The 24,433-nt window shown below is 37.9% G+C and overlaps 1 protein-coding gene across 6 annotated transcripts in view; it reads left to right on the top strand.

Moving 5' to 3' along the window:
- Positions 1-24,433, top strand: part of SBF2 (SET binding factor 2) — a 234,905-nt gene that overhangs the window by 75,325 nt on the left and 135,147 nt on the right. For all 6 annotated transcript variants that reach the window (XM_033062209.2, XM_033062207.2, XM_033062210.2 and 3 more), the window contains exon 3: positions 23,240-23,377. In XM_033062209.2, the coding sequence (XP_032918100.1) occupies positions 23,240-23,377 (138 nt within the window). The remainder of the gene's footprint in view (positions 1-23,239; positions 23,378-24,433) is intronic.

The raw sequence follows: 24,433 nt of genomic DNA, 5'->3' as shown, positions 1-24,433 counted from the left end.
TCTGCCAAAGAAAAGCAATTTAGGACAAGTGTAAAAGGATTCATTGCAAATAATGTGGAAGGTTCCATATGATAAGTTTTTTGCAAAAGGGAAATCAGTAATTAAAATACAGCTATTAAAAGCGGATTTATATTCAATGAAACTTGATAATGCTACCTAAGATTTATCAAAAAGATGGACATCTCTCTATTTGCATACCAATTTCTTATTATGGCAGGGCCTTGGGTTGTGCTTCCTAGGAAAGCAGAGTAAAAATGCTCTGACACTGGATATCCCTACACAGAGCTGTCCAGGCTTTGAGCACTTGAGTTGCTCATTAACTGTGCCGTTGATGCTGTTCCTGTGAAGTGGTCACTGTCCAGCTTCCATTTTAGCCTGCATTAGGAGCAAGGGCTTTAGTCCCACCCCTTTCTGCCTGTGAAAAGGGGAAGTCATGCTGGCCTGGGGCTGATTGTGCCTGGAATCCTTTGGGAAGTCAGCGTGTTGTGTTTCTAAATCTGGAGCGGTGGCACGTGCAGTATAGAAATTATTGCAGTGGTTTCTGCATTGTCAGCTGCAGCCTCTCTGGGTTTGTTAGGTTCAGATATGAGCTCAATCCCTGGGAGACTATTCTCACAACATTCACTTTCCAATGCTCAGACAAGCTGTCTAGAATTAGGGTTGCTCTTGAGTGAAATTAGTTAAGTTCCACCTTGGGGACAATATAAAAGTTCTTCCCAAATGGCAATGGTGTTATTAGGCTTATTGATCTATAAGAAATTTTGTCATCAGTTTGTAACCTAACAGGATGAGAAACAGAAAACTTAGTCTCTGAGTGAAGCTGAAGGAGAGTTGTTTTTTTGTTGGTTTGTTCTTTTCTCTTTTGTTTCTGGGCTTAGAAAGGAACGTAGTCAATTGAATTCACATCTGGTTGGCTGATTTTCTTCATGGAAAAACTCCAAATTCATTGTGAAGATTAGAGTAAGCGTTTATGGGTTTTCAGGATTTTGAATGGAATTTGAAGTATTGTGTTTTCAAGCAGTGGACAAATCAGTTTTCTCATAGGTATTTGTTCATGTTCTAATTTTGGCATATCTTTGTCTATTTTCTAATTTTAAAAATTGTTTTATGCTTCATGTTGTGTCTTGGGATTTCATAATCTGCTTGCTCTTTTTACAAAAATGCACACAAATTCATTGAAGTTCCTCATGACAAAAAGTTCTAATCTAAAAATTGTTGCCAAGTTAGTTGGAATCAACATATTTATCAGAACTAAGCTGCTTGTTAATGAGAGTGGAATTTGCAAATCATAAAAAAATTGATGAGTGCGTTAATGTGCACGATTTGCTTTAAAAGAGTACAAACACGCTATCGTAGGGTCGCCTTATCTTCATAATAATGGTTAACAAATGTATCTGAAAGGTCTCGTGAGCAAGATAAAGAAAAATTGGTCAGCCTGTGAAAAGTACTAGCCAGCTAAAAATGTCTTTTCTCTCAGACTTTATCAATCCCCTCTTTTGCATTTAAGTTAATAAATTGCAAATTTTATAGATTTGGGTTTTTTTTGGTGCAAATTCCTCTGGAATTTTAAATGTCCAGCATTGCAAAACTTCAGAGTTTTCTGTAGTTTTGGGTGGATGTTATTGACTTGTTTCTGGGTTATCTCTACATTTTTATTCATGTCTAATTCCTATAAGTGTACTTCTTTCCCAAGACGCTCAGATCCTGGAATCTCTTCTTCATCTTCTCTGTTTGGAAACAGAAATTCTTCCTTGATTACAATTATTTCAAAATATCACCTCCCTTAGATTCTTGTGCTTGTGTTTTAGATATTTGTTGTTTTAAAGTGTAAAACTATGTAGAAGTTGTTGTCTGGTCTGTGCATCTCTCTGTTTATGCATTAGTCAAAAATCCTTTTTGACCCTTGGTGCTGTTTCTTGCAGGCAGACCAATTAAGGCTACATCATTTCAAAACCCAACCATCTGAGCCATTGATAAAAAAATCATAAGCTTTTGTAAAACAAAGCAGTTGTGTGTTAAGTATACGCAAGAGTGGAATGCAGATGTTACTAATGTACTTAATTACTCATTTTGATAATTGTGGTGCAAGTGGCAGCCACATAAAATGACTGTGTGGTCATTTGTGAGGCTTTGATTGGTTGGTTGAAGACATTTTGTTAATTCTGGCTAAAGGATCACAGGATGGGACAGGCTGGAAGGGACCACAGGGGTCGTCTGGGGCAACCTCCCTCCTCAAACAGGGTCATCCCAGAGCAGCACATGGCACAGGATTGAGTCCAGATGCTTCTGGAATATCTCCAGTGAGGGAGACTCCAAAACCTCTCTGGGCAACCTGTTAAATGCTTGGTCACTGCACAGGGAAGTTCTTCCTCATGTTCAGGTAGAAATTCCTTGTCGATCACTTTCTGCCCATTGCCTCTTGTCTTATTAAAGAAGGTAAACCTTTAGATTGGAAGGTAATTTCCTAAAGAGCCCGACAACTTTCTGGCTTTTTTCAAGCTATTTTTTCTTTGATTTCAGCAGGAACTTGAATATTGTCAACCTTGTTTCAAAACATCCTAGATCTGAGATCTAAAGGCTTAACTTTTTTTGCCAGTGCTGACTGTTTTTTGTGAGGAAGACTTGAGGAGTTAACTACTATAATATTTTTTGGGCTTTTCTCCCAAGTCCTTCATGTACATTATACAATCATTGTATTAATTTCTCTAAAAACTCTTTGGTTAGCCTTGTCAGAAGAGAAAAGCCCTTATGAGACTTTTGTTACAATATGTTAATCTAGAGACAGAGGTGCTCCAAAGTCACTCAGTGTGCTTTCTGATTTCATTTTAATTTCCACCCTGTGATGGGAAAGAACATTGCCAGACTTTTTTAGACCTTGGTTCAAATAGGAGGATACCAACACAGAGATGCTGTGCTGGATTGATGACCAAGTTCATGTTGTACAAATTCTCTGGTGTTGATTTGGTGTCCCCAAAATGTGGTCACCATCAAACTATCATAGCTGATGAAATGAACTTAAAAGATAATCTTTCAAAACTTTTATTTTCATTCTGCTTAGAAACTCAAGCACACATTAATGCTATCAATTCATTTTGGTCATGCTTCCATATATTTATTTCCCTCACACTTCTGTGGGGATGTAAACTTTTTGTTCCAATAGAGGTAGAGAATCAATTTGGTTTATATTACCATACAAAGAGGGTATTGAGGTATGACTAGGGCTGTAACCTTGTTCTAGAAATGGTTTTTACTATTTTGTCCTTCAGTTCTCTCTTTTTTTCTGTGTGGATTTTTTCCCCCTAAGGTAAGTATTAGCAAGTCTTAACTCTCTGTTGAGTAGAATGAATTTTGCTTCAATACTCATGCTGAAGTAGTGAATCCCTTAGAGATGACTGGGAATGGGTAAGGTCACTCAAGATCCTGGGTGTATCTAGATCATTACCTCCTACTGCAGCCTCTGATGTGTTGAAGGCCATGGTAGAAGGGTCTAAAGTTCCTTTCTTTCCTCTAAATGGTTATTTCTGATATAGGAGCAGTTCCCTAGAGTTGCTGTACTCAAGGCTCATATCACAAAAGGTTTTTTTGAGATCTGACAATTCTAAGTCTGCCACAACTTAGCCAAATCTCAAATATCTGTGATCCAGTTTTTCGATACTACCTATCATGCAAATGCAAACATTTCAGAAACAATGTCTGCTCTGTATTTCTGAGAATCTGGCCCTGATTCTGTAGTGTCCAGCTGTAGCAATTGGGGAATGAATACCTGTCAGAAGTGTCTTCTCAACACCACACAGAAAAGTGGTGGCAGGGGCACAGGGTTAGCTGCTGGTTCCCAGAGCAGCAGTTGATCACCTGTGTCGTTGCTCAAACACATGAACTGTTTTACCATACCAACACTTCCCTTGATTTCTTTCCTGCTTATGATTGCCCACCCATCCCTCTTTTCCTCCTTTCTTAGCAGCAGTGAATCTTTGGAGTATTTGCATGCTTAGCACTGGAATTAAGAAGCCACTTCTAGGTTTTAGAAGTGTCAACTTCTAAATGTCTTCTAACTTCAGTGATGTACAGGAAGCTCAGTGTGTATTAAATGTCAGTGTTTTCTATCCAAATCACTTCACCTCACCTTTTATCAGATGATAGGCACAACTTTTCCCTACTCCTTTTCTGAAGCTTCTTTTTGCTCACTTACAAGTAGCATGATTACAGGTGCTGAATTTGCAAGTAAAATCGTTTTGCTGAGCAACAAGCCATTGCAAAATCATCTTTATAATCTGTCTGAATTCCCCAATTTCTATAAAGTGTTTCTAATAAAATCATTAGCAAGGGGATGTAGTCAATTGTTTGGGGAGTTGAGTCATTTTCCACCCCCAGCTTTCTATTACCGGGAAGTAGTAGTATCAGCTCGTGCCCTGCTTTCTGGAGTTTGGCAAAGTTTCCAAATCAGTTTGGAAATACTGGATTTGAAATAGTTCTCTGGTTTTGTATGGCCTTTGGATATGCTGAAAGATGTAAAGTATGTAGCTGAATATCATCTTGTCTCCTTAAACTTGTTCTGAACTATCGTTGTGAAATATTAAAAAAAAAAAAGAGAAAAGGAGGGGAAGACATTTTATGATTCTGTAATAGTTTTAGAGAAGTGCAAACCATTAGAGCAATTGAAAACAGTTCTTGTTGCATTTAAGTAGTGCAGTAGGTCGATGAGACTTTGCATGCACAGTTGATTAGTGAAAATGTTAAGCAAAGGGGAAGTATTATGGTGCAACTTTTAAATGCATACTGAAGATACATTTAACTTGACGATTCATAGCTTTTTAATCCTATGAATATTGGCATCAAATCACAAAGTGCATCATTAAATCTCCATTTCACTCTTGAAATGTGTCTGGTAATTACACAGCTGTTAGCAAGTCATGGGGTTTATAGAAAAAAGGATATGATCCAGGCTGTTCAGCTTTTTTTTTTCCTTCTAGTAACTTCTTTTGCAAAATGTTGAGTTGCAAGCTGTCATTAATACTGGACACTTTTTTAAGGCGTGAACAAAACTCACAGTATCCAAAGATCTAAAATTTTATGTGTAATTTTCTCCTTCAGCTATAGATTTTCTACCTCTCTGTGGACAGGACGTAAACTCTTAGAAACTTGGAACAGAGCCAGTCAGTGTAAAGATTCCCAATTTTTTTTGTTTCAATCCTTGGAAAACCTAAGTAGCTACTTTTGCAAATTTCTCCTTTTCTACTCTGTTATAAGCAAGACATTGCTGTTGATCTTTGTTTTCTGCTGTACTTTTTACTTTGCCCTTCAAGCACAGCTTGATTTGCTGTGTAAGCTGTCTTGGTGGCTGGTGCTGAACAGCTGGAAGCAAAAGTAGAAAATGGGCAGTAGAATGATAGTTTTGAGGAACAAGTGGACTTAAAGAGTATTAAAAGCAACTCTAGTTTTAATTGTGTCCTCATTTATTGGCTGTCATGCTTTAAACATCATTGTGACTGGGGATTTAAATTAAATCATGTAGGAATAGATGCATTTTAGTTTAGAGAAAGAAGACCTGGAGGGTTTTTTGTGTGTGTTGGAAGACATTGACTGGTAGCTGTGAATGCAAGATAGAATTTGCCACATTCTCAGTGTTCAGATGGTTTTTTACATTTTTACCACTGAGGAAATCAAAGAAGCAAGGAAAAGTCTTTAACAACAAAAATTTAAAAATATTAGAGAAGATCTTGCTTATTTAACCTAAGAATATTAAGCAAGTGTTCTTAAAAATCCAGAAGCTTTGAGGCATTCATGTGAGCACAAATGCAGAGTCACCAGAGCAGTGGGAGGCTGGCTGTGCTGTTGGGATCCCGTGCTGTCATTCCAGAAGTTGGAATCACTGTTCTTTCCGTACAGGGTGCGGCCGCTGCTTCAGCACCACTCACGAGTCACACTTGGCTGTGCCAGCTCTGTGGAGGTGGCTTGGCAGATGTGTACGGCATCAGGCAGCTTAAATTGTTATTATTTTTATTTAGTTATTGTTAGGATTATTTATTGTTTATTTGAATTATTTATTGTTAGAATTTTGTTATTAAGGCACGTTGGAAGATCTGTGTTTTGTAATCTACAATCTAAAGAAGTACAAAATGTGATGGTGTTTGTTGCTTATTATTAAGGTTTTGTGTTTGGGAGATTTTCTTTCAGCAGCATACCAATTTCACTTTTACAAGATGAGAATTCCGTTAAGGAATTGTTCATCTCTGAGATTCAATATATGCAAAGAAACATCAAATAAAATTTACAATAGTAGAGGGAAAAGATGACAATTCCCTCAGGACCGAGTTATGGCTACAGCATTGCTGTCTCTGAGCTTTTGGGGGAATGTTTTTTGGAATGGCAGCTTTCAGTGAGACAAAAAATTGAGATATGTCCATTTTAGGCACTCAAGAGTTGTCCATGCAAAAGTAGGAGTGTTATCCAATTCTTTTTTTCCTTGAACTTCTTTCTTGAGCAATGATGTTCTGCCTACATTTTTCCAGCAGCTTTTCTGTGAAGTGTGCTGTGTCCAGCTTTAAAACAGTTTTGAAATACCTGAATTGAGGAAGAGGTTTCAACAAAAGCATATTAGTTGCTCTTCATAAATGGGATGCCACCAAAGTCTCTGGTCAAAGTGAGCACTGTTGAAACTCAAGCTGAATTTAATTGGAAAAGGTAGTGAAGAGAGTTCTTGAGCTTTCCAAAATGGCAACAAAAGAAGAAATTGAATATCTGCATCAAAAAATACGTTATTCTTAAGTGTGGACAAGTGTAAGGGTTTATCAAAGGGGTAAGTAAATTCTTGGTCTAATTTTTAAAATCTTAGCATGACTGTGCAAGAGACAACACAAGAAAGGGTTCTGCAAAGGAGCTGATGTAATTGAAGCAAAAATAGTTGCTGAGCAGGATTTTTAAGAGAATCAGTTCAAATTATAATGCTTTAGTTCCTCAGTATAATGAAGAACTTATGTAATTATAAATAGAATGTAAAAGAAAGATATTTATTAGAGGTGATAAAGGAAATGGTACAAGATAAAGACATTTTAGTGTCAGAGGTAAGTGAAGAATGGGTCAAAAAGACGTGAGTCACCCGTGACAGGAAGAGGAGGTGGTCAGCTATGGCAGAAAATTACATTTTCTTGGATGCGAGTAGGAACACCAACTGAAAGACTGTGGATAATGACTCAAGTTTTGGTCTGCCACTCAGTGTGTAAACATGTTTATATATCCAGTTCTTACTCCCAAGTGTTGATAGATCTTTGTACATTGCTGATTATTTTTTGGATTAAAAAGGTAATGAAACAGATGACATGTCTTTGACCTTTCCCTTTTCCCCTAGTGTTGCTTTTTGCCTCACTGGTTTTGAACTGTGAGATATCTGAAGGAGTTGGTGCATGGAGAGCAGGGGATGTCAGTTCTGTGCCTGGCAGTGTGGAAGGGGCTGTTCACAGCCTTGCTATTCCATGTGATGGTGTTTGTTGCTTATTGTTAAGATTTTGTGTTTGGAGATTTTCTGGTTTTCTTTCAGCAGTATTACAAATTTCACTTTTACAAGATGAGAATTTGATGGCAGTGCCTGTGCCTCGGAGGTGGTGCTTAGCTGTGCTTTTCAAATGAAGAACCAGTCTGGGAGCTCTCCCATGACCTACAGTTCCAGAAAATGTTGTCTAGATCCTGGCAGTACTGTTCTCTCTGTTCCCTCTGCCTCATTTTGTTCTGGTATTGTGGTATGTTTTTCTTTCCTGTATCCGGTGCTCATCCGCTGAAGTCACTTTTCTTGTGCTTCGCCGTTTAATTCAAATTTTTTTTAGAAAAAACGGACATATGGAGGAATGTTTTTAAAATGTGTCAGTTGTTCCATGGTAATACCAATGAAATGTTTTCTGGTTTCGTTATGAGAAGTGATGAGAAGAGAGTTCAGAATTTTGATACCGTAAATTGCGGTAATTGCCTGGGGAAGGCTGCAAACATTTTGAGTAGGCTCGTGTGTCAGGCAATCTTTGTTTGCTGTAATAGATTCCTTTCCATAGCTGCACGGAACAGAAAGTAAAACTAGGTCTTTAAAAAATCACTGCACAGTAGCAAGTCAACGTACTTGTGTGGTTTTATTTTGAAAAGCCCCTCCCCAGGTAAAGGACTTTGCATTTCCTTTGTTGAACTTGATGTGAACTTTATATGGGAATCGATTCTGGTCACTTTTTAAACATCACCTCCTAAAGGGCAATGAGGCAGCAATTCCCAAATGTCAAAGTCAAGCCGATGAGGCAGAAAAGTGGCTTGGCTGACCAGCGATCTTCTCTTGGAAATAAGGCAGAAAAAAAGAAGTGTGTGCTGGGCAGAAGCAAGAAGGGAAGAATACAGTGGTGCTGCTTGCTGTAGGGAGCAAATTCTTGTGGCCAAAGCTCAGCTGGCGTTGAAGCTGGCAAGAACTGCGGGGGACAATAAAAAGAGTTTTTAAAATACATTAATGGCAGTGTGAAAATAACGGGCCCATTACAGGATGAGGATGATCACTGCAGACAGGGCCTTGGACAAGGCAGAAGTGTTTAATGCATTATTTGCCTTCAGTGAGGATGATGCACCAAGGGAGGATGGTGAAGGGTCTGGGGGAGAAGCTGTTTGAGGAGTGGCTGAGGTCACTTGGTCCCTTCAGTCTGGAGGAGACTGAGCAGAGACCTCACTGCATCACAGATTCCTGGGGAGGGGAAGAGTCAGGCCCTGATCTCTGCTCTGTGGTGACAGGGACAGGACCTGAGGGGATGGCATGGAGCTGTGTCAGGACAGGTTTAGGTTGGATACCAGGGAAAGGTTCCTCACCCAGAGGGTGTTTGGACACTGGAACAGCTCCCCAGGGCAGTGGTCACTACACCAACCCTGAGTTGTTTGGACAAAGCTCTCAGGGACAGGCTGTCATTTTTGGTGTGTCCTGTGCAGGGCCAGGAGCTGCACTCCATGATCCTTGTGGGTCCCTTCCAACTCAGCTCATTCTATGATTCTATGATATATTCAAGAATTTAGTTCAATTTAAAAAAAAATAAATCAGCACATAGTTCTGGCTTTACATGGAGAACTCTTTTTGTTCTGGGTGAAATGTAGTTTGCAGAATGGAGTGCAGTGACTTTGTGACCACCTGCAGAAATGCGGAGGCCTGTGTCCATGGCTTGAGCTCTACACCAGTGTTTTCAAGATTTTTAAGGACATAGTATCCTAAATACCGGGGGGGTAGGGAATACTCTTTCCTGAAGAACAGTCTGTTGGTTCCTATTTTGGTGCAAATCTGTGCATGATCAAAAATTCATTCTGGCAAATCATTCCACTGTGAGTTTATCTGTGTGGGCCAAAAGCCTTATACAGAGACCCTACTGCCTGCTACGCTGCCTTGGAAGAAAATGAAGGAGTTTCTTAAGTCGCACGGTGTTGACCAGGAAAAATGGAAATAGCAGGAAATTTTTGTAATGTTTGACAGGGTCCTTGAATCCCTAAATACTCTGAAAGATTCCTTTTCTTGTGTGCTGCCGGAGGTTGTGCGTAGGACACTGTTGTTTGCTGTTCGAGTGTCGTAGGTCAACACATGTTTCCTGGTATGCAACTGTTGAAAGGGGGGGATTTGCTTGTTTTTTGGTTCTTTTTTTTTTTTTTTCTAATGTAACCCATACACACATTGTCAAAACTCATCTATTATTCTTTTAATGTTTGTCCAGTACTACATAGTTATTTTCAAATTTTCACTTAATTTGTTTGGAGTTTACAGCGAATACTTTTCGTATTATTTTTCTTTTGTATGATCTGTTTCATATTTGGGAGACTTAGGAATGTAGGAAACATTGATGCACCAGGAAATGCTGCTTGCAGTGGGGTATTTCTGCTCATCTTGTATCATTTCTCCTGAGACAAACCAGTGACTGTGCTAATATTTGTAGGCAGCCTTGCAGTCCTTGCTGCTCAGACGAAGCCATCATGTCTGAGATGTTGTCATCACTGAATTTTGGTGTTACTGTGGGCGTATTGCTAAGCTATACGTTGTTATTTCTCTACCAAAACGTTACCAGGCATTTTCTGTTGTTTAAAGCAAAGGCTTCAAACTTTTCATGGCCTTGTAGGTGTCAATGTTGAGCTGCTAATGAATGTTGGACCTTAGGTTTCAGTCTCCTTTCAAACCAGACCATAGCAGCAGTGGTTTGCTTGACTGTGGGTAACTCCAGTTTCAGAGTCTTCTAGAGATGGCTTTTGCCAATATATTAGTATTTTATTTTAGATGAGGAGAAAAATAAAAGAACCAAAAGTAGTTCAGTGTTTCAGTGAACCAGTGTAGAATTTATTTTTAGTAGTTAAGAAAAATCCCAAACGTTTTCAGGTGATTTTTATGTTGCCTGTATCATGAAAGAGTAAGTAGTCATTCTTTTAAAAGAACATGCTGTCCTTTTGGATAGCTGTATTGCACAAGTGATGTCCAAGGCAAAAGAGTGGATTTTTTTCTTGTTTTACTTTTTATTTTTCCTGCAGATGGCTTCCTCTTGGGTATAATTTGGAATAAAATTCAGTACTGTTAAGTGTTTTGGCTCTTTATTTTATTCAAAATATGTAAGACATTACAGATGCCTTGAAATATTTCTATTTCCTTTGTATGCTTATGGGACAATTGAAGGGAACCCCCCATGGTTGACTAGTGTTTCTATTTTTATATATGAGTCCCACTAACATTTGATTAATTTGGGGAAGGAAACATGTTAGTTATTTAATTGTTTTCAATGAGAATGTGATATTTACAATGTAATTTTCCATGTATTAGTTCCTACTATTCAATAGCCTCTTCTATAGTGTAGTAATTATTTGGTAATAATTTGACATGTATAATAACAATAATGTATTTTCCCCATCTCTTGTGCAATTTAGATGATAAAGATGTGGTTTTTGTTTCTGCTCCCTGTGTTTTATGAGATGATCTATAATTGTTGTTCAGTAATGTTTAGTTTCAAAGAACAGAAAAGGCAGCCCAGATCCCTTTGGATAGAAGGTACTGGAATTTACCCCACCAGTAAAGAAGCAAAGAGAAGGTCTTTTCTGGGCACCCTGTCCCTGCAGAGGGCACTTTCATGCAGCTGAAGTGCAGTGCTTACATTTTGTCTGATCTTGTTAACCCACTTGGGACTGAGGGGGAAATGCATGGTTTTTCTGAACAGTGATGTTACCAGCTTACATTTTTCAATTCTCTTAATGTGGCATTGTTTTAATTAATTACCTATACTTGGTGTTTATAAGCAGTAAACCCTTTTGTAAATATATTTTGTGAGGATAATTTGACCAATTATTTTGCATTAAATTATAAATACAAGATAGAATTATCTAATCCCTACCAATCCACTTGAAAAATATTTATTTCTTCATATACAATCCTACTCAAAACTTTCCAAGAACTAAATTTTATGGTATGAAATGATATAATGTTTTGGATATGTTGCACACAAACAATAGATTTTGCTTTCTTTTTAAAACATTTCAGTTTATTTTTAAAAACTCCCCCCCCACCCCCACCAGGCTTTAGAGAGTAGACCATATGTGATACATCAGTTTATTTAGTCTGACCAGAGTATATTAATTAGCACCACTGATTTGTGATACAATGTCCAGAAATTCTAGTTATTCCAGCTAGTTTCAGTCCTTTCCAATTAGATAGTGTTCTTGAGATTAGGATGAAACCAGAGCATCTCCTGAGCTTAAGGGAATTGATTACACTGATGATGCTAACATGCCATATGCTACAAAGGAAAACAAACAAGTAAAATAAATCCCTGAATCCCTCCCAGCTTGATTTGGTAGAAAATTCCATCTCAGCCCTTGATTTGGCATGCAGTTTATAGTCACATAAGCAAGACAGACCAGCCAGACTTCTCTGGAAGTACCTGCCAGCCCCATGAAGTGCTGGATGGCTGCCACTGGCTCTCTTGCAAAAACTGGGATGTCCAATTAGGTATCCAGGTGGAAATGCTGTCTAAATCTCTATGCTTGAATGGTTGAAGCTCTGAAGTATGAGATCTGATTATAGCTGGATTATAATGTAAAGCTTCAAGTGTTATGAGCACGTTCAGCCCCTGGAAGTTTAAGAACGGGAGGTGTCATGTACAGAATTCCAGGTCCCACATCAGTCTGAACTGGCTTGTGCCTACACACATGGACAAAAGAATTCCTTCCAAAAGCTGTTCAATTTTACTTGAAGGACTCCAGCTGAGGGGAGCTTACCCTAAAAAAAACCTGACTGTTTTCCATCCCCTTCACTGACTAGAGTATGAGATCTCATTTTGAGATTGGAATTTTTATGATAATGAATTCTGGACACTTATCTGAAATCCTCTTACTAGCAAACACCTGATCTACAAATAACCACTCTATAATGTGTTTCTCAACTCTCTGCCATGAACTCCACGAGCTGAGCTCTTTTAAACTCATGGTATGACACTTGTTTTCCAGCCTGAGTGTTGGGACTTGTTTTGTCTTACTTGGAAAACTCTCTTTTGTATTCTCTACACCATGTTCCAAAGTGATTTTTTTGGCAGCTCTGTGTCTGCCCAGTTAGGACACATGGGACAGGATGAGGCTTTTTAGCTGGGAGCAGGGTTGGGTATTAGATAATGCTGCTTCAGTGGAGGTGACTTCACTGATGTGTCTCTGCTAACAAAGATGGGTTATCTTTTCCGGTCCCTCAGCAGGCTTGTCTTTAATCTATGGAATGTGTTTTTAAAATAAAATTTCCACAAAGCATCAAATAACTTTTAAGAAAAAAAAAAAATACATGCAGGTATACTTATGTGGTTATGATTGTATTGCTATTACCCAACCCCTGAAAAACCATTTTATTGCCTTGTTTTTGCAGAACGGTATCAGTCATCGTTCTGTTTGCAAATTGATTTTGGCTCTGGTACAGCTTTAAATTTAAATTTGACCCTCTGTTAATTTACCTGAGTTGATTGTTGAGCTGAAAAATAATTTCTTATGGACATTCTTTTTTGCCCTCTTAAAGCATAAAAATTATGGTCTTTGGTGTCTGGGCCTCTGGGAATTCCTCCTTTTGGAATACTGAGTTCTTTTCTGCTGCATGCAAGTTACTGGAACCAGTTTGCTTGAAAATACTGACGTTTATCAGAGGTACTCACATTCTCTAATTTTTTTTGTTTTGTTCCAGTAACATCTTGTGACAGAAGTCTGCTCCCCCATAAAAACTTGTGATGCTTTGTTTTAATTGCCATGTGGTGGAGAACAGAGAACATGCAAGCTGCAACCTGGTGGTGATTGTGCAAAACTCCACTTTAGCATGTCGTCCAAATGTGGAGTACAGCTGCCAGAAGGGAGGAAAAGTGGCTACCATGATTAGATAGGAACTTAGCAGCACAAACTTCCTCAGTGCCAAACCTCTCTCAAGCTTCATTCTGATGAGTTTTGGAATCTTGTAGTGCAGAAACTGCTAAATTCAGCAAACCTACCTGGAGGAAATAGTCTCTTGCTCAAAGTAGCCGTTTCCTGGCATGCCAGCTGTGCACATGGAAGCATCTGCAGTGGCACAAAGCCTTTTTGTTTACAGTGGGGGCTTTTGGCTCTCTCACCACTGCCCTGAGAGACATCCTGTAGTGCAGGCCAGCACTGATGCCCACTGGTTATAGACAATACATAACCCAGTGCTGTGGGAGGACAGGACAAGTCTGTCTCAAGTTGTTGATCCCAGTTTTCTGCACAGGAAACTGAAACTCAGTGGAAAGCACCAAACTTTTCAGCTGTCTTTTCATGCTATGTATTTGACTGTGTTCCTGGTGAGAATGCTGACAGGAAATACATTCCGTGTTTTTCTTAATAAGTGCTGTGGAAATGTAAAATTCAGTAGTGGCAGCCAATGTACAGAACTTCATTGGTGGGATATGTTCATGTTGCAATCCAGTTTGGTATTTTTTATTTCAGCTCCCAACCTAATCTTTCACTTATATAAGATGTTTCTGTGAGATTTTCAGTTACATTTAATTTTTCTATGTTTATGTGCTTACTGTTCTGTTTCCTTGTAGAAACTCACACCTGCAAGAGGGGAAATCAATGGTGACCTTAAGTGGGAAACAATAATATGACTCATATAAGAAGTATTGTTAAATTCCCAAAATTAACAGACCAGCAATGCACTGCCCTTTCTATAGTTTCCTTTGTTTATTTTTAATTTAACTTCTCCTGGCTGAGTCAAGCTTTTGGTGCAGGGAGCTGCTGTAGTTCTGTCTGTGGATGTGAGGTTGATGGTGAGCAGGCAGTGTCAGGCATGGTGCTGCTGGGAATGGCTGCATGTGACAAGGTGGAGGTTTCAGGATGCCCTCTCCCTTCAGACCTTCCACCACTGACATGGCTACAGGGCTCCTGCTGGGCTAGAGGGGTGCCAAACCATTTCAGCCTCCCCAGTTGCATCCTGAAGGGGGAGGTATTCCAAAAAGAAATTGGTTATCACTTTGCACTGAGCAATTTTTTTTCCCAGGGAGTTTTAGGAATGTGTTACTCTTTTTGTGGTTTGCTTTACAGTATATGTTCCATTTGAATTTCTGCTATTTTAAGAACAAATTCTGGCATCTAATTAATTTGCCTGTTTCAAGACTTCCTGTTCTGTATCCTGTCATCTGGAGGCTGTTGGCATCTCTCTTGAATCTCTCAAGTCTACTTTGCTGCAGCAGTCCCAGACCGTGCAGTCTTTGTACCTCTCAGGTCACATCAGTGTTCTTTGCAGTGTACACTGCATTGCCAAGTGCTTCCACACACTGCCCCCCCTACCACGTACTTTCTTCTGGGTGTTGGGACTTGAACCCATCTCTGGCTTTTATATATATATATATGTATATATATATATATATACTCTAAGGAGTTATGAGATGCTGGATACAAAATTCCTGACATATATTAGCAGAAGGTTGCTTGTGCTTTTTTGCAATTGTTAGAGAGCAACAGGCTGTCTCCAAATGGTAGCGTGGCATTAACAGTGTGGTTTAATATCTGATTGTGTAGTGTGAGCAATAAAAATGAGATAATGAGGACTTTGTATATTATGGTAGTATTTTACAGAACATTGACCTGGGTTGTCTGGAGTAGTATTAATCATTAACATAAATCAAAATTTATGTTCGTGTAAATGTGAAGTTTACTAACACAGTAAATTAGCTTACTGTGTGCCAGTTGTAATTGGTGAGTGATGTATGTAAATTACCCTGCTATATTTTTTTTGGACATTCAGCCAATGCAATAATTGCATATGCTGTATGTGTTTTAAAGCCAGTTTATAGTTTAAATGAGTTGGGAAGTCACTGAAGACTGGGAAATGTTTATGGCTGCTGTTGTAACACAGTGCTACTACTGCCAAAAGAGAAAAAGAAGGAAGGAGAAAGAGAAGAGGTAGGCAAGGTTAATATTTCATACTTCACTGATAATTGTGCATAAAATGCTCAATTGTGTTTCTAAATGAAATTGTATTTTTAGGCTTGTCAGCCTCAGGTGACTACCTGTCTTTTAAAAGATCGAGGGTCATTAAAAATAGGAATAAAAGCCCCAAAACAAAAAAGCAAGCAAAAAAATCCTTCCCAAAAGAGTTAACTATTATTATAGTATCACAAGACATTTTAAAAGCTAATCCTGAAAAATGGTTTTTGAAAAGGATAAGAGGGACACAGATACTTCTTTATCTACTTCATGATGAAAATTAAAACACAAGCATTTAATAGAAGGAATCAGTTTCTTTGATAGTGTTGCCCTTTCCTAGTCCTTCTCTAAGTATTCCAAATATCAGAAATTCTCCTCCCATACTGTCTTTTTGTCTATAACAAAACACAGTGCATCACTAGAACTGTATTCTTCTGTATTCGTTAACCTGTAACTGCAGTATAAATTGCTAAAGTCACATCTTACTTGGATTTATTGCTGTGTTGTAATTGTCTTTTCTGCTTTCCTGTTGAACAATTAATTTCTGAACTTCTCTTATTCCTTTGACCAGTGGTACCATGGGCAGCAAGGATTGCTTTGTAAAAGAAATTCTGAAGACAGGCCATGTGTTCCTGAATTTCAAGTTTACATTTAACTTCTTAAATCTTCGATGAAGTTTAAAATGCATGTTTTAAAAAAAAAAGTACAGTAATTTCACTATTATAAGCTGCACCATTTTGACTAAAATTTTGGTCCAAACCCGAAGTGCGGCTTATAATCAGGTGCGGCTTATAAATGGACAAAGAACGAAACGCCGCTGTTTTAGTTTGGAGGACAGGTGTCTGCTGAGAAAGGCAGGAGCTTCTCTTTGAAATGGAGAATGTAAACCCCCTCCCTCCAAATTATTATAATTTTGAAATCAAGGGGCTTTCAGGCAAAGATATGGGAATTAGGAATAACAGTTATTTTCTAGGGAAATTAAAATAGAAATACAGTACTACAAAGAAACAAACTCCAAACTCTGACAAAGTCAGAGTACAACCTGACACCCCGTCAGGCAGGGTGTTGGCAGCAGTCCCATTCCATGGTGACTGCATCCTCCTGCAGTGACAGATGTGGCTCAGCTGGAGCAGTGCTCCTGTACAAGGTGCAGTTTCCCTCTGGAGGTCCAGTGGTGATGTGGAGAAATCCGGTTTTCCGCTGGAGTCCAGTGGAGAAAGGGGCTCCCTTAGTGTCCCAAAAGCTCTGTTTTTATCTTGGTAAGAAATGTTGGGCTCTTCCCCCTGGCTGGAGCAACTTCCAATGGGATGCAGTAATTTTATCAGTCTCACAGTGGGACTCAATGGGCCATTAGCAGAAAATGACTGGCTGGAGGAAGGATGGGTTGTGAAAAGATAAAGAACAATGCCCTGCCTGGTTTCAATGGATGGCCCATTAGCAGAATATCTCCCATGGAGATAAGGATCACTGCCCCCACCCTCAACAGATGGTGATAGAACAGACACCTTTTATCACACTCTGTATGGTAACGTGTGGCTTATGTATGGACAAAGAATGAAAAGTTGCTGACACCCGGAAGTGTGGCTTATAATCGTGAAATTACTGTACCTGAAATGCTCTAGTGTAAAGTATGTGCTTCAGGCACCAAATGGATGGATATTTGGGTTGCCATTCTGATGTACATCTGAGTATTCCTGGTTTTTGTCCACAGCTATCTTGCTCAATTTACCTGAGACATCCCAGAACACAGTGCTGGGTTTTGCTTTGGGTGGGTGTGTTAAGAAAAGATTCTGGGTCCAAGGGTCCCAGGATTTTAAAATTTCCGTAATCTTGTCTTGATAACATTTGCCTGAAAACAACAGGATGGACCACTGTTTAAATAGGTTAAAAAAATTTATTTGTACAAGCCTGCCAATTCCACATTCTTCCTAAACTTCATCAGAACAGAGATGTTGGAAGCTGGTTTTGTGAAGAAAACCCCATTCAATGCCATTATTAATCCTGTACTATTTCTGAAATAAAGGCATTAGCTTGCAGTACTTACTCATAAATCACTGTTTCTGTAGTCTAGCCTGATTTTGTTCAGAAATGGTCAGAAGAGTATTTGACAGATTTTTGTTGTTGTTGTTATTGTTTTAAATAAACCACTGGAATGGCAATACTAAGTGTTCTGAAAACACAAGAAGAAACAGTTTTCCCAGTGGGTGTAGTTTTCTTTTTAAAAGCCAGTTCAGATTTTTTTTTTTTTTTTTCAAAAGATAAACTAGGAGTACGGTTGCTGCATAAATGCTTTTTTTACAAATTTGAATTTTCATTATAGCAGCTCATTGAGGAAAGGTGTTTAAATTTGCACAATGTCATGAGGTTTTTCCAAGAGCATGTGTAGATGTGCACCCAGGATTATGTATTTACTGGTGTGTGAGGGAGGCTAACCTTGATGAATTTCAGAAAAAAGACTTCTCCATCCTTGGAGGATGAATTTTCTGGTTTTAATTGAGATGTTCCAACATATTTTAAGTTTTCTTGCTTTGTGGAACTTTGCTGCAGGGTCTTTGTGACAAGCTTGAGCATCCTCTGCTTATTGAGGAATAATCCACAGCTCCAGTTAGAGAATACTTTGTCACTTGTGCAGGATTAGTGCCATTGAGAGATCTTTCAGCAACTTTCAGCCTCAGGAAGCTCAAGAATGTGGTTGAGGATCTTTCCTTTGGGGGAAGGGTTTCGTAGTGTCTGTTACCTGGGCAGAGTCTGTCCCAGGCAAAGAGGGAAGGATTATTCACCTATAATTTATATAATTCACAGGCAGCACCATTCACAGGTGCCACAAGGTGATTATGTAAAGGTTCCTTTTGGACAATGCTGCATTTCAGTTCATTCCAAGGTAGAAATTTTAAAAAGGTCTTTATTTTCTCTTTCTTTAGAGCTTTAGGATTAAAAACTTTAATTTTCTTTGTGAGTTTAATTGTTTATGGTTGATCATCAGAATATTCTGCACTGGAAATGGACTTTTACCTGGAAATAATTTGGAGTGTATTTTAAGTCCCCTGGTTTTATTTTGGGCAAGGATAAGGATAAATACATGGTTTCTTAGATACAAGATATTGAAAGGCAGGAAGCTGTTACAAAATTCAGTCTATATTTTGTGTTCTGTTTACATCCAGAGATATCCAAAAGCTCCAAGTGTTTCTTCATATTTACAGCTTCATAACAGTGATTTTTTCATTGTGCCAGTGAGCATTGTAATTGTTTTATTTTAAGTGGAGGTAAGCATGTGAGAAAGAAAATTCCCTTTGCCAAAATTCCATACATAAGTGAATGGAGAAATGGTGAAATACTCAGCAGCTGGTGCTAGGTCATGCAAGTCCAGATGGAACAAACTTCCTTCACATAATGTCCAGAACATGGTTCTTTATTTTTAGGGAGGTTTGCAGGAAAAATAATGATGATACATGTTAAAAACAAAGCACAGTTGAATACTTGAATAGCAAGAGCCTACAGAAGCAGGCTTAATAAAATGCATTTTTGTGCCCAGAGTGATTCAAGGGAGAATTCAATGTTTGGTGAAAGAGTTGAGTTAGAAAGGAAAGTGGATATCTCTGTCAGATGTTTTATATTTTAAAATAATTTTGAGATCTTTTAATTCAAGTCTTGACGATGGAGTTCAAGTGTTTTCTATTCTATGTGCATCTTAGATAGCTTTGGATTTTATTTGACGAGGAACAAGTGTCCAAATATATTTTGAAGGAAAAAATACAGTGTGAGAATATATCTTAAATATAATTATTCAAGTGCAGGGTTCTGTAATGGTGTGTCACAGACCTTGTCTACTGTTCTGTGTAAACACTTCATAAACTGCTTTCAAAGGATGACTTGCAAAGAATGTTTCATGTTGTAAATTTTCTGAACAAGCTTTTTCCCCTTTCTACCTCGTGCTATCAGAGGTGGTGGATTTCTGATGGAAAGCTGAGCAGATCATTGACACAGAAAACAATGTAAAGTGCAGAGAGAGCAGTCTGTGGCTACACAGACCCAACTAGAATATTGGTTTGAGTTTCTATTGTGGGCTTGGTTGTGCTCGGGGTGCAAGGCCAGAAGAAAATGATGAATTTCTAGTTCTGAGTAATTTCTGATCAAATTTCTGAGATATGGCATTTATAGTGTTGCTATGGTAAGGATACAAAGGACTAAAATTTTTCTTTAATGAAACTTGAACTTTATAATTACTGTTCATTATGATAATATTTAATGTTCATATTCACAGTAACCAGCTAGCCTTCTTCCTGGGAATTCTAAATCCTCCAGTGCTTTAATAGAAATGGTGACAATTTCAGCATTTTCTTTAATTTTTCAACAGACTTTAAAGTGCTCCTTGGGGAAGTTGTCATGGCCTCAAACCACTGGGTGTTCACACCCATCTTTGGATACACTCCAGCATCTCTGTGTCCTTTTGCTAGTGAGGACACTCAGGAGGATCTGCTCCAGCACCTGTCTCTTCCCACTCAGGATATCCTAGGATTCTGGACACCAAAACTGTATGCAGTGTATCTAGGGGATATGTTGATTTATGTAAATCATTAATTTTAATAGAGAGGGACAAGTAGCTGTGGCTTTAGGTTAGAAAGAGTGAACAAATCAATGAATCAAGCAAACATGATGTTTAGCTTATACAAATCAGAAGACAGAAATGTCACTTTTAAACACTGATTAATCATGTCTAGACTTTAGCAAGAAGGCTTGTGGTGATGACATACAAATTTTTTGAAGGTAATAAACCCAGTTCCACTGGTTTAAAACACCATGCGTCATTTTTAAATCTGTCTGGTTTCTTGTTTAGACTGAAAGCATTTGTGGGGATAATTAAGAGAAAGTTCTTTGCTTCAGTGGGCACCTGAAGTTTCAAACAATGTGTAGTTTCAGCACCTGCAATATAAGACATGTTGCATATTCTTCAGTGCCGTTTCTGCATATCTGCAGCAAATTTTAGAAGGTAATCATTTGTAACATGGAGTCTGTTTGAAACACTCACCCAGCACTAGGGGCTTGTTCTTACAAACTGTAAATTGGACAATCTGCTTCATTCTTATTCTGTCTTCAAGAGAAGTTGTAGTTTGCTTCTGAGAATTGTGGCAAATAAGTGAAACAATATGGAAGTGTTGGTTCTGAAACTTCTGGGGTTTTTCTTGTTGACTGGAGAAGCCACATGACCTTTGGATTACATTTGCAGTGCTGCTTTTGTCTGTTTTGGTAAAGCATCTGGTTTGGTAAGGAAACTTTTTCCTGTCCTTTGTAGCCAGAGTGTGCTGGTAATCATGCTGGAGGGTAACTTGTATTTATACTAATTTGGAAAGTTCTTAATGTTGCTTGCATTTCAAATATTGCACTAATATTTATTACCTTATTTTAAGGAAACTGAGAAACAGTCATTGTTTAATCTCTTGGAGGAGCCTGTTGTCTTTATCCTCAATCTCTTTATTTATAAATTCCTTCTAGTTTATTTGAAAACACAGACTCTGTGTGTAACCAGTGGATGTACTCTACTTCAGCTGTTTTCTTCAGCAATCACTAATTGTTGTTTTCTAGTAAAATAGTTCAATTTAGAAAGCATGTGTTGAAGATCACTTTGAAATTAGGGGGAATTCTCACCTGTGACACAGGTTTTAGACATGCATAGATTGAGAGATTGCTATGGACAGCAACCTGCCCAAATCCACAGTTTCCTCTGGTGGTTAAAAGTTTAGCTGTTGGGTTTCTCTTTGCATTTTCCAGAGGTTGGTATAAATTTTATGCAGCAGACCTGCTAATAATGCATTTTTACAATAAAAAGAAGTGGTTTGAAACAACACCAAAGCACTTCTGTGCCTTTAGAGGAGTAGGGTTTGGAATGGGCAGGGTGGTGCTTTGTCCAGGAATTCCAGACTCAAAAATCTGAGGGATTGTTGTTTCCAGGTGTGAGATGGGGCAGCACCTGTAAAGCTGAAAGGCAGTGGCACCAGCAAGGAGCTCCTGTCAGAACTGGGAGACTTGGCAGATCAGGAGTGTTAAAATTAGAAGCTTGAGTGTTTGGACCTTAAGAAGCCTGAACTGCATGAACAGCCTTAATTTGAGCTACCTTGTATGAATAATTTGGTTTTAATGGCACATCTTGGAAAGGTTTTATTTACTATTAGGCTCTTTCTGCATTCTTTGCATTTTGGCTCATGTTTGTTGAGCAAAGAGCAGTTCACAGTTTTGAGGGTTATCTTGTTGAACTGTGGATTCCAGGCTTCATTTATTACACAAACACCCCTCAAACTCTGCAATTCATAGAGACCTCTTAATGATTTTTTTTTTATTGTCAAACTTTTAAATGATGCTTTTGTAAAAATGTCTGTATATATTGACCATATTACATTATCTTTATAGAAGTCCTGCAAGATTAATAGCAGTATCTTCTCATTTTTTTAACTGACATGGGATGAAAAACGAAAGGAGATTAGGCCAGTATTATCCAACTCATGGACTAATACTGGATGCTTAACTTGGAATGATTAGGATGTCTTTTCACAGAGTACTTTTTGATGTTCAGAGCAGTTATTCTCAGATGTAGAAGGGAGTGCTTAGCACTTCTGAGGATACAGACTCACAAGTGTTAAGCTGACTATCTAGAATTTGAAGAATGAGAAAACTTTGGTTTTGAAGATTTTTCCCAGGATCATAAAAGAAACTGTATATCAGAGGCACAGTTTTAACTGCTGTTCACCTAAGACATCCCAGGTTTTATTGTAGAGGTTCTAAAGATGAATCTGTAGAAAATGTTTGTTTACATCTCATTCTTTGTGCTCTTTCAGTCTTTAATATCTAGAGGAATGAAACAATTCTGGAAACTTGAGATTTTGACCTATCTGTTTGGTTCCATGGGTATCTGCATTGTTGAACAATTCTAGGAATTTATTGTGGGTTTTTATTATTGTTATTGCTCTTAATACATACAGGATTTTTTGCTTTTTTTTGGTCTAAATTCTAGGTTTATAATTTTACTATTTAAAATGTACTTGTGATTTTTTTCATGGCTGTGACTTTAGCTTTCAGTAAAATACAGGATGGGTACAGTATTCCATAAAGGCCATCTCAGGTATCTTCAGCAAACTGATCCCTGAATTTCAGCACACCTCTTGCATTGGAGAGTATTCATTTTAAAAGGAAAAAACCTCACAATTTCCACTTTGCTGTTGAGCTGTAGTTCTCTGTTTGTTCATGCTGTTTGTGCATGTAACATTTCCAATGTTTACAATGAAGTTTACAGAAGTAGTCAATAAATAGGTGAAAAATATTGTTCTATAGTATTATTTTTAGGAGTGAGTTTTGAACAATTTTGCAAATAGGTGCAAGTAATAGATATCGATGTTTGAGTAGATAAATTATTGGTGAAATAAGTGAAGAATTTAAAATTGTGGAGATGTTTTAAGACACAGGAATTTTAGCTTCGGATTCTGACCTTTCATCCAAATGAAATCTGCTTCATGTGTCAATTTATTCCTGTTATTTCCTGTTCAACACCGCAAAGATGCTCTTGAACACTGACTGTATTTGAAGGAATACATTTTCTTTCCACAGTGTTTATTCTCTCCACTGATATTTATAGAGCTAAATTTATCTCAGTCATACCAAGTTCAAGACATATTGGGTTTTTCCCATTTTCTTCAGGTTTTGCAACCCTGCATATGTTCACTTTAAACAAAATGATCCTTGATAATGTTGAAATATTTTTTATATTCCTGAAAACAATTGGTGTCACTGCTTACCTCTGTCTGTCTGTCTGCTCCCTTAGTTTTGCCAGCCTGGAGGATGGCAGCTTTCAAAAGAGAGGAAGCAACCAACATTCTTCGTGGTGGTTTTGACTGACATAGACTCAGAGAGGCACTACTGCTCCTGCCTGACTTTCTATGAAGCAGAGATTAACCTGCAGGTAAGAAACAAAAATACTGGAAGAAGTGCCTACAGATCAGTGTCATATGAGAAAATATTTTGCAGTTTCTGCTAAGTGTGTATTTTTCTGTTCTACAGAAATCCATGTATTTTTGCAAAAGGTGAGCTTGATGCACTTTTTAGTGTGTTAGGAGTTCTCATCTGCTTTGAAATAAAAAAAACCAAAAAAGCCAGCCAAAAACACATCACAGAATTTCTTTTTCTCCACCACATTTTCACATTTTTCTTTTCAAATGGGATAAGCAATATGGTGTTCCTTTGATTTCCTTTCATGTTTGACATAGCATGGATGAGTCTCAGCCTTGTTCTAGGAGAATGTTTATTAACTTCTGCTCCCTCTGCTGGCCTGCTCTGTCAGAACAAATATGCACAAGGATGCTGTAGTGTATCTCCATATTTCTATAAGTGCATTTATGGGCAAGATTTTAAAAACTGATGGAATAATTATTCAGTTTTTAGTTGGTCAGGTTTGAGGTGTCAAATTCTTGGCACTGTTTGTTTTTAAACATGTTTTTAATTATTTTTTGGCAGCCTCAGTCTTTCAAAAATAGACATTTTGTTTCCCATTTGATCTAAAGGGCTTCACAGAATATCTGCTGTGACTTAATACTTGAAATCTTTAGAATCTAGAACCTAGGGAAAAACCTAATCCAATAGTAATTGCAGACTGCCATTGTTATGTTTTGAAATATCTTCTTTCCTACAGGAAAATTAAAAAAATAAGTAAAACCTTGGCACTATGTATGATGGAATTAATTAAGATTAAATAAATAGCTGAGTAAAGTAATTTCTTGTTCTTTTAGTGAAGAACTATATCATTATTGATTATTTTAAGCAAAAGTTTTTAATAATACAAAAGTACTCTGTTCATTTAATACTGGAGTTGAAAGGTTACCCTGCTTGTAGAATAATTGAAATTGTGTTGTAGTAATAATAATAATAATAATGGTGTGGGTTTTCTTCTGGGCACAGTTGGAAGCCAGAGAATAATAGTTATTCTCATTTCATTAATGCTACAGTTTAGTTGGATGTTTTT

The sequence above is a fragment of the Catharus ustulatus genome, chromosome 6 (assembly GCF_009819885.2).
Source record: "Catharus ustulatus isolate bCatUst1 chromosome 6, bCatUst1.pri.v2, whole genome shotgun sequence".
In the NCBI taxonomy this organism is placed as follows: Eukaryota; Metazoa; Chordata; class Aves; order Passeriformes; family Turdidae; genus Catharus; species Catharus ustulatus.
This window is presented reverse-complemented; position numbering and strand designations above follow the sequence as displayed.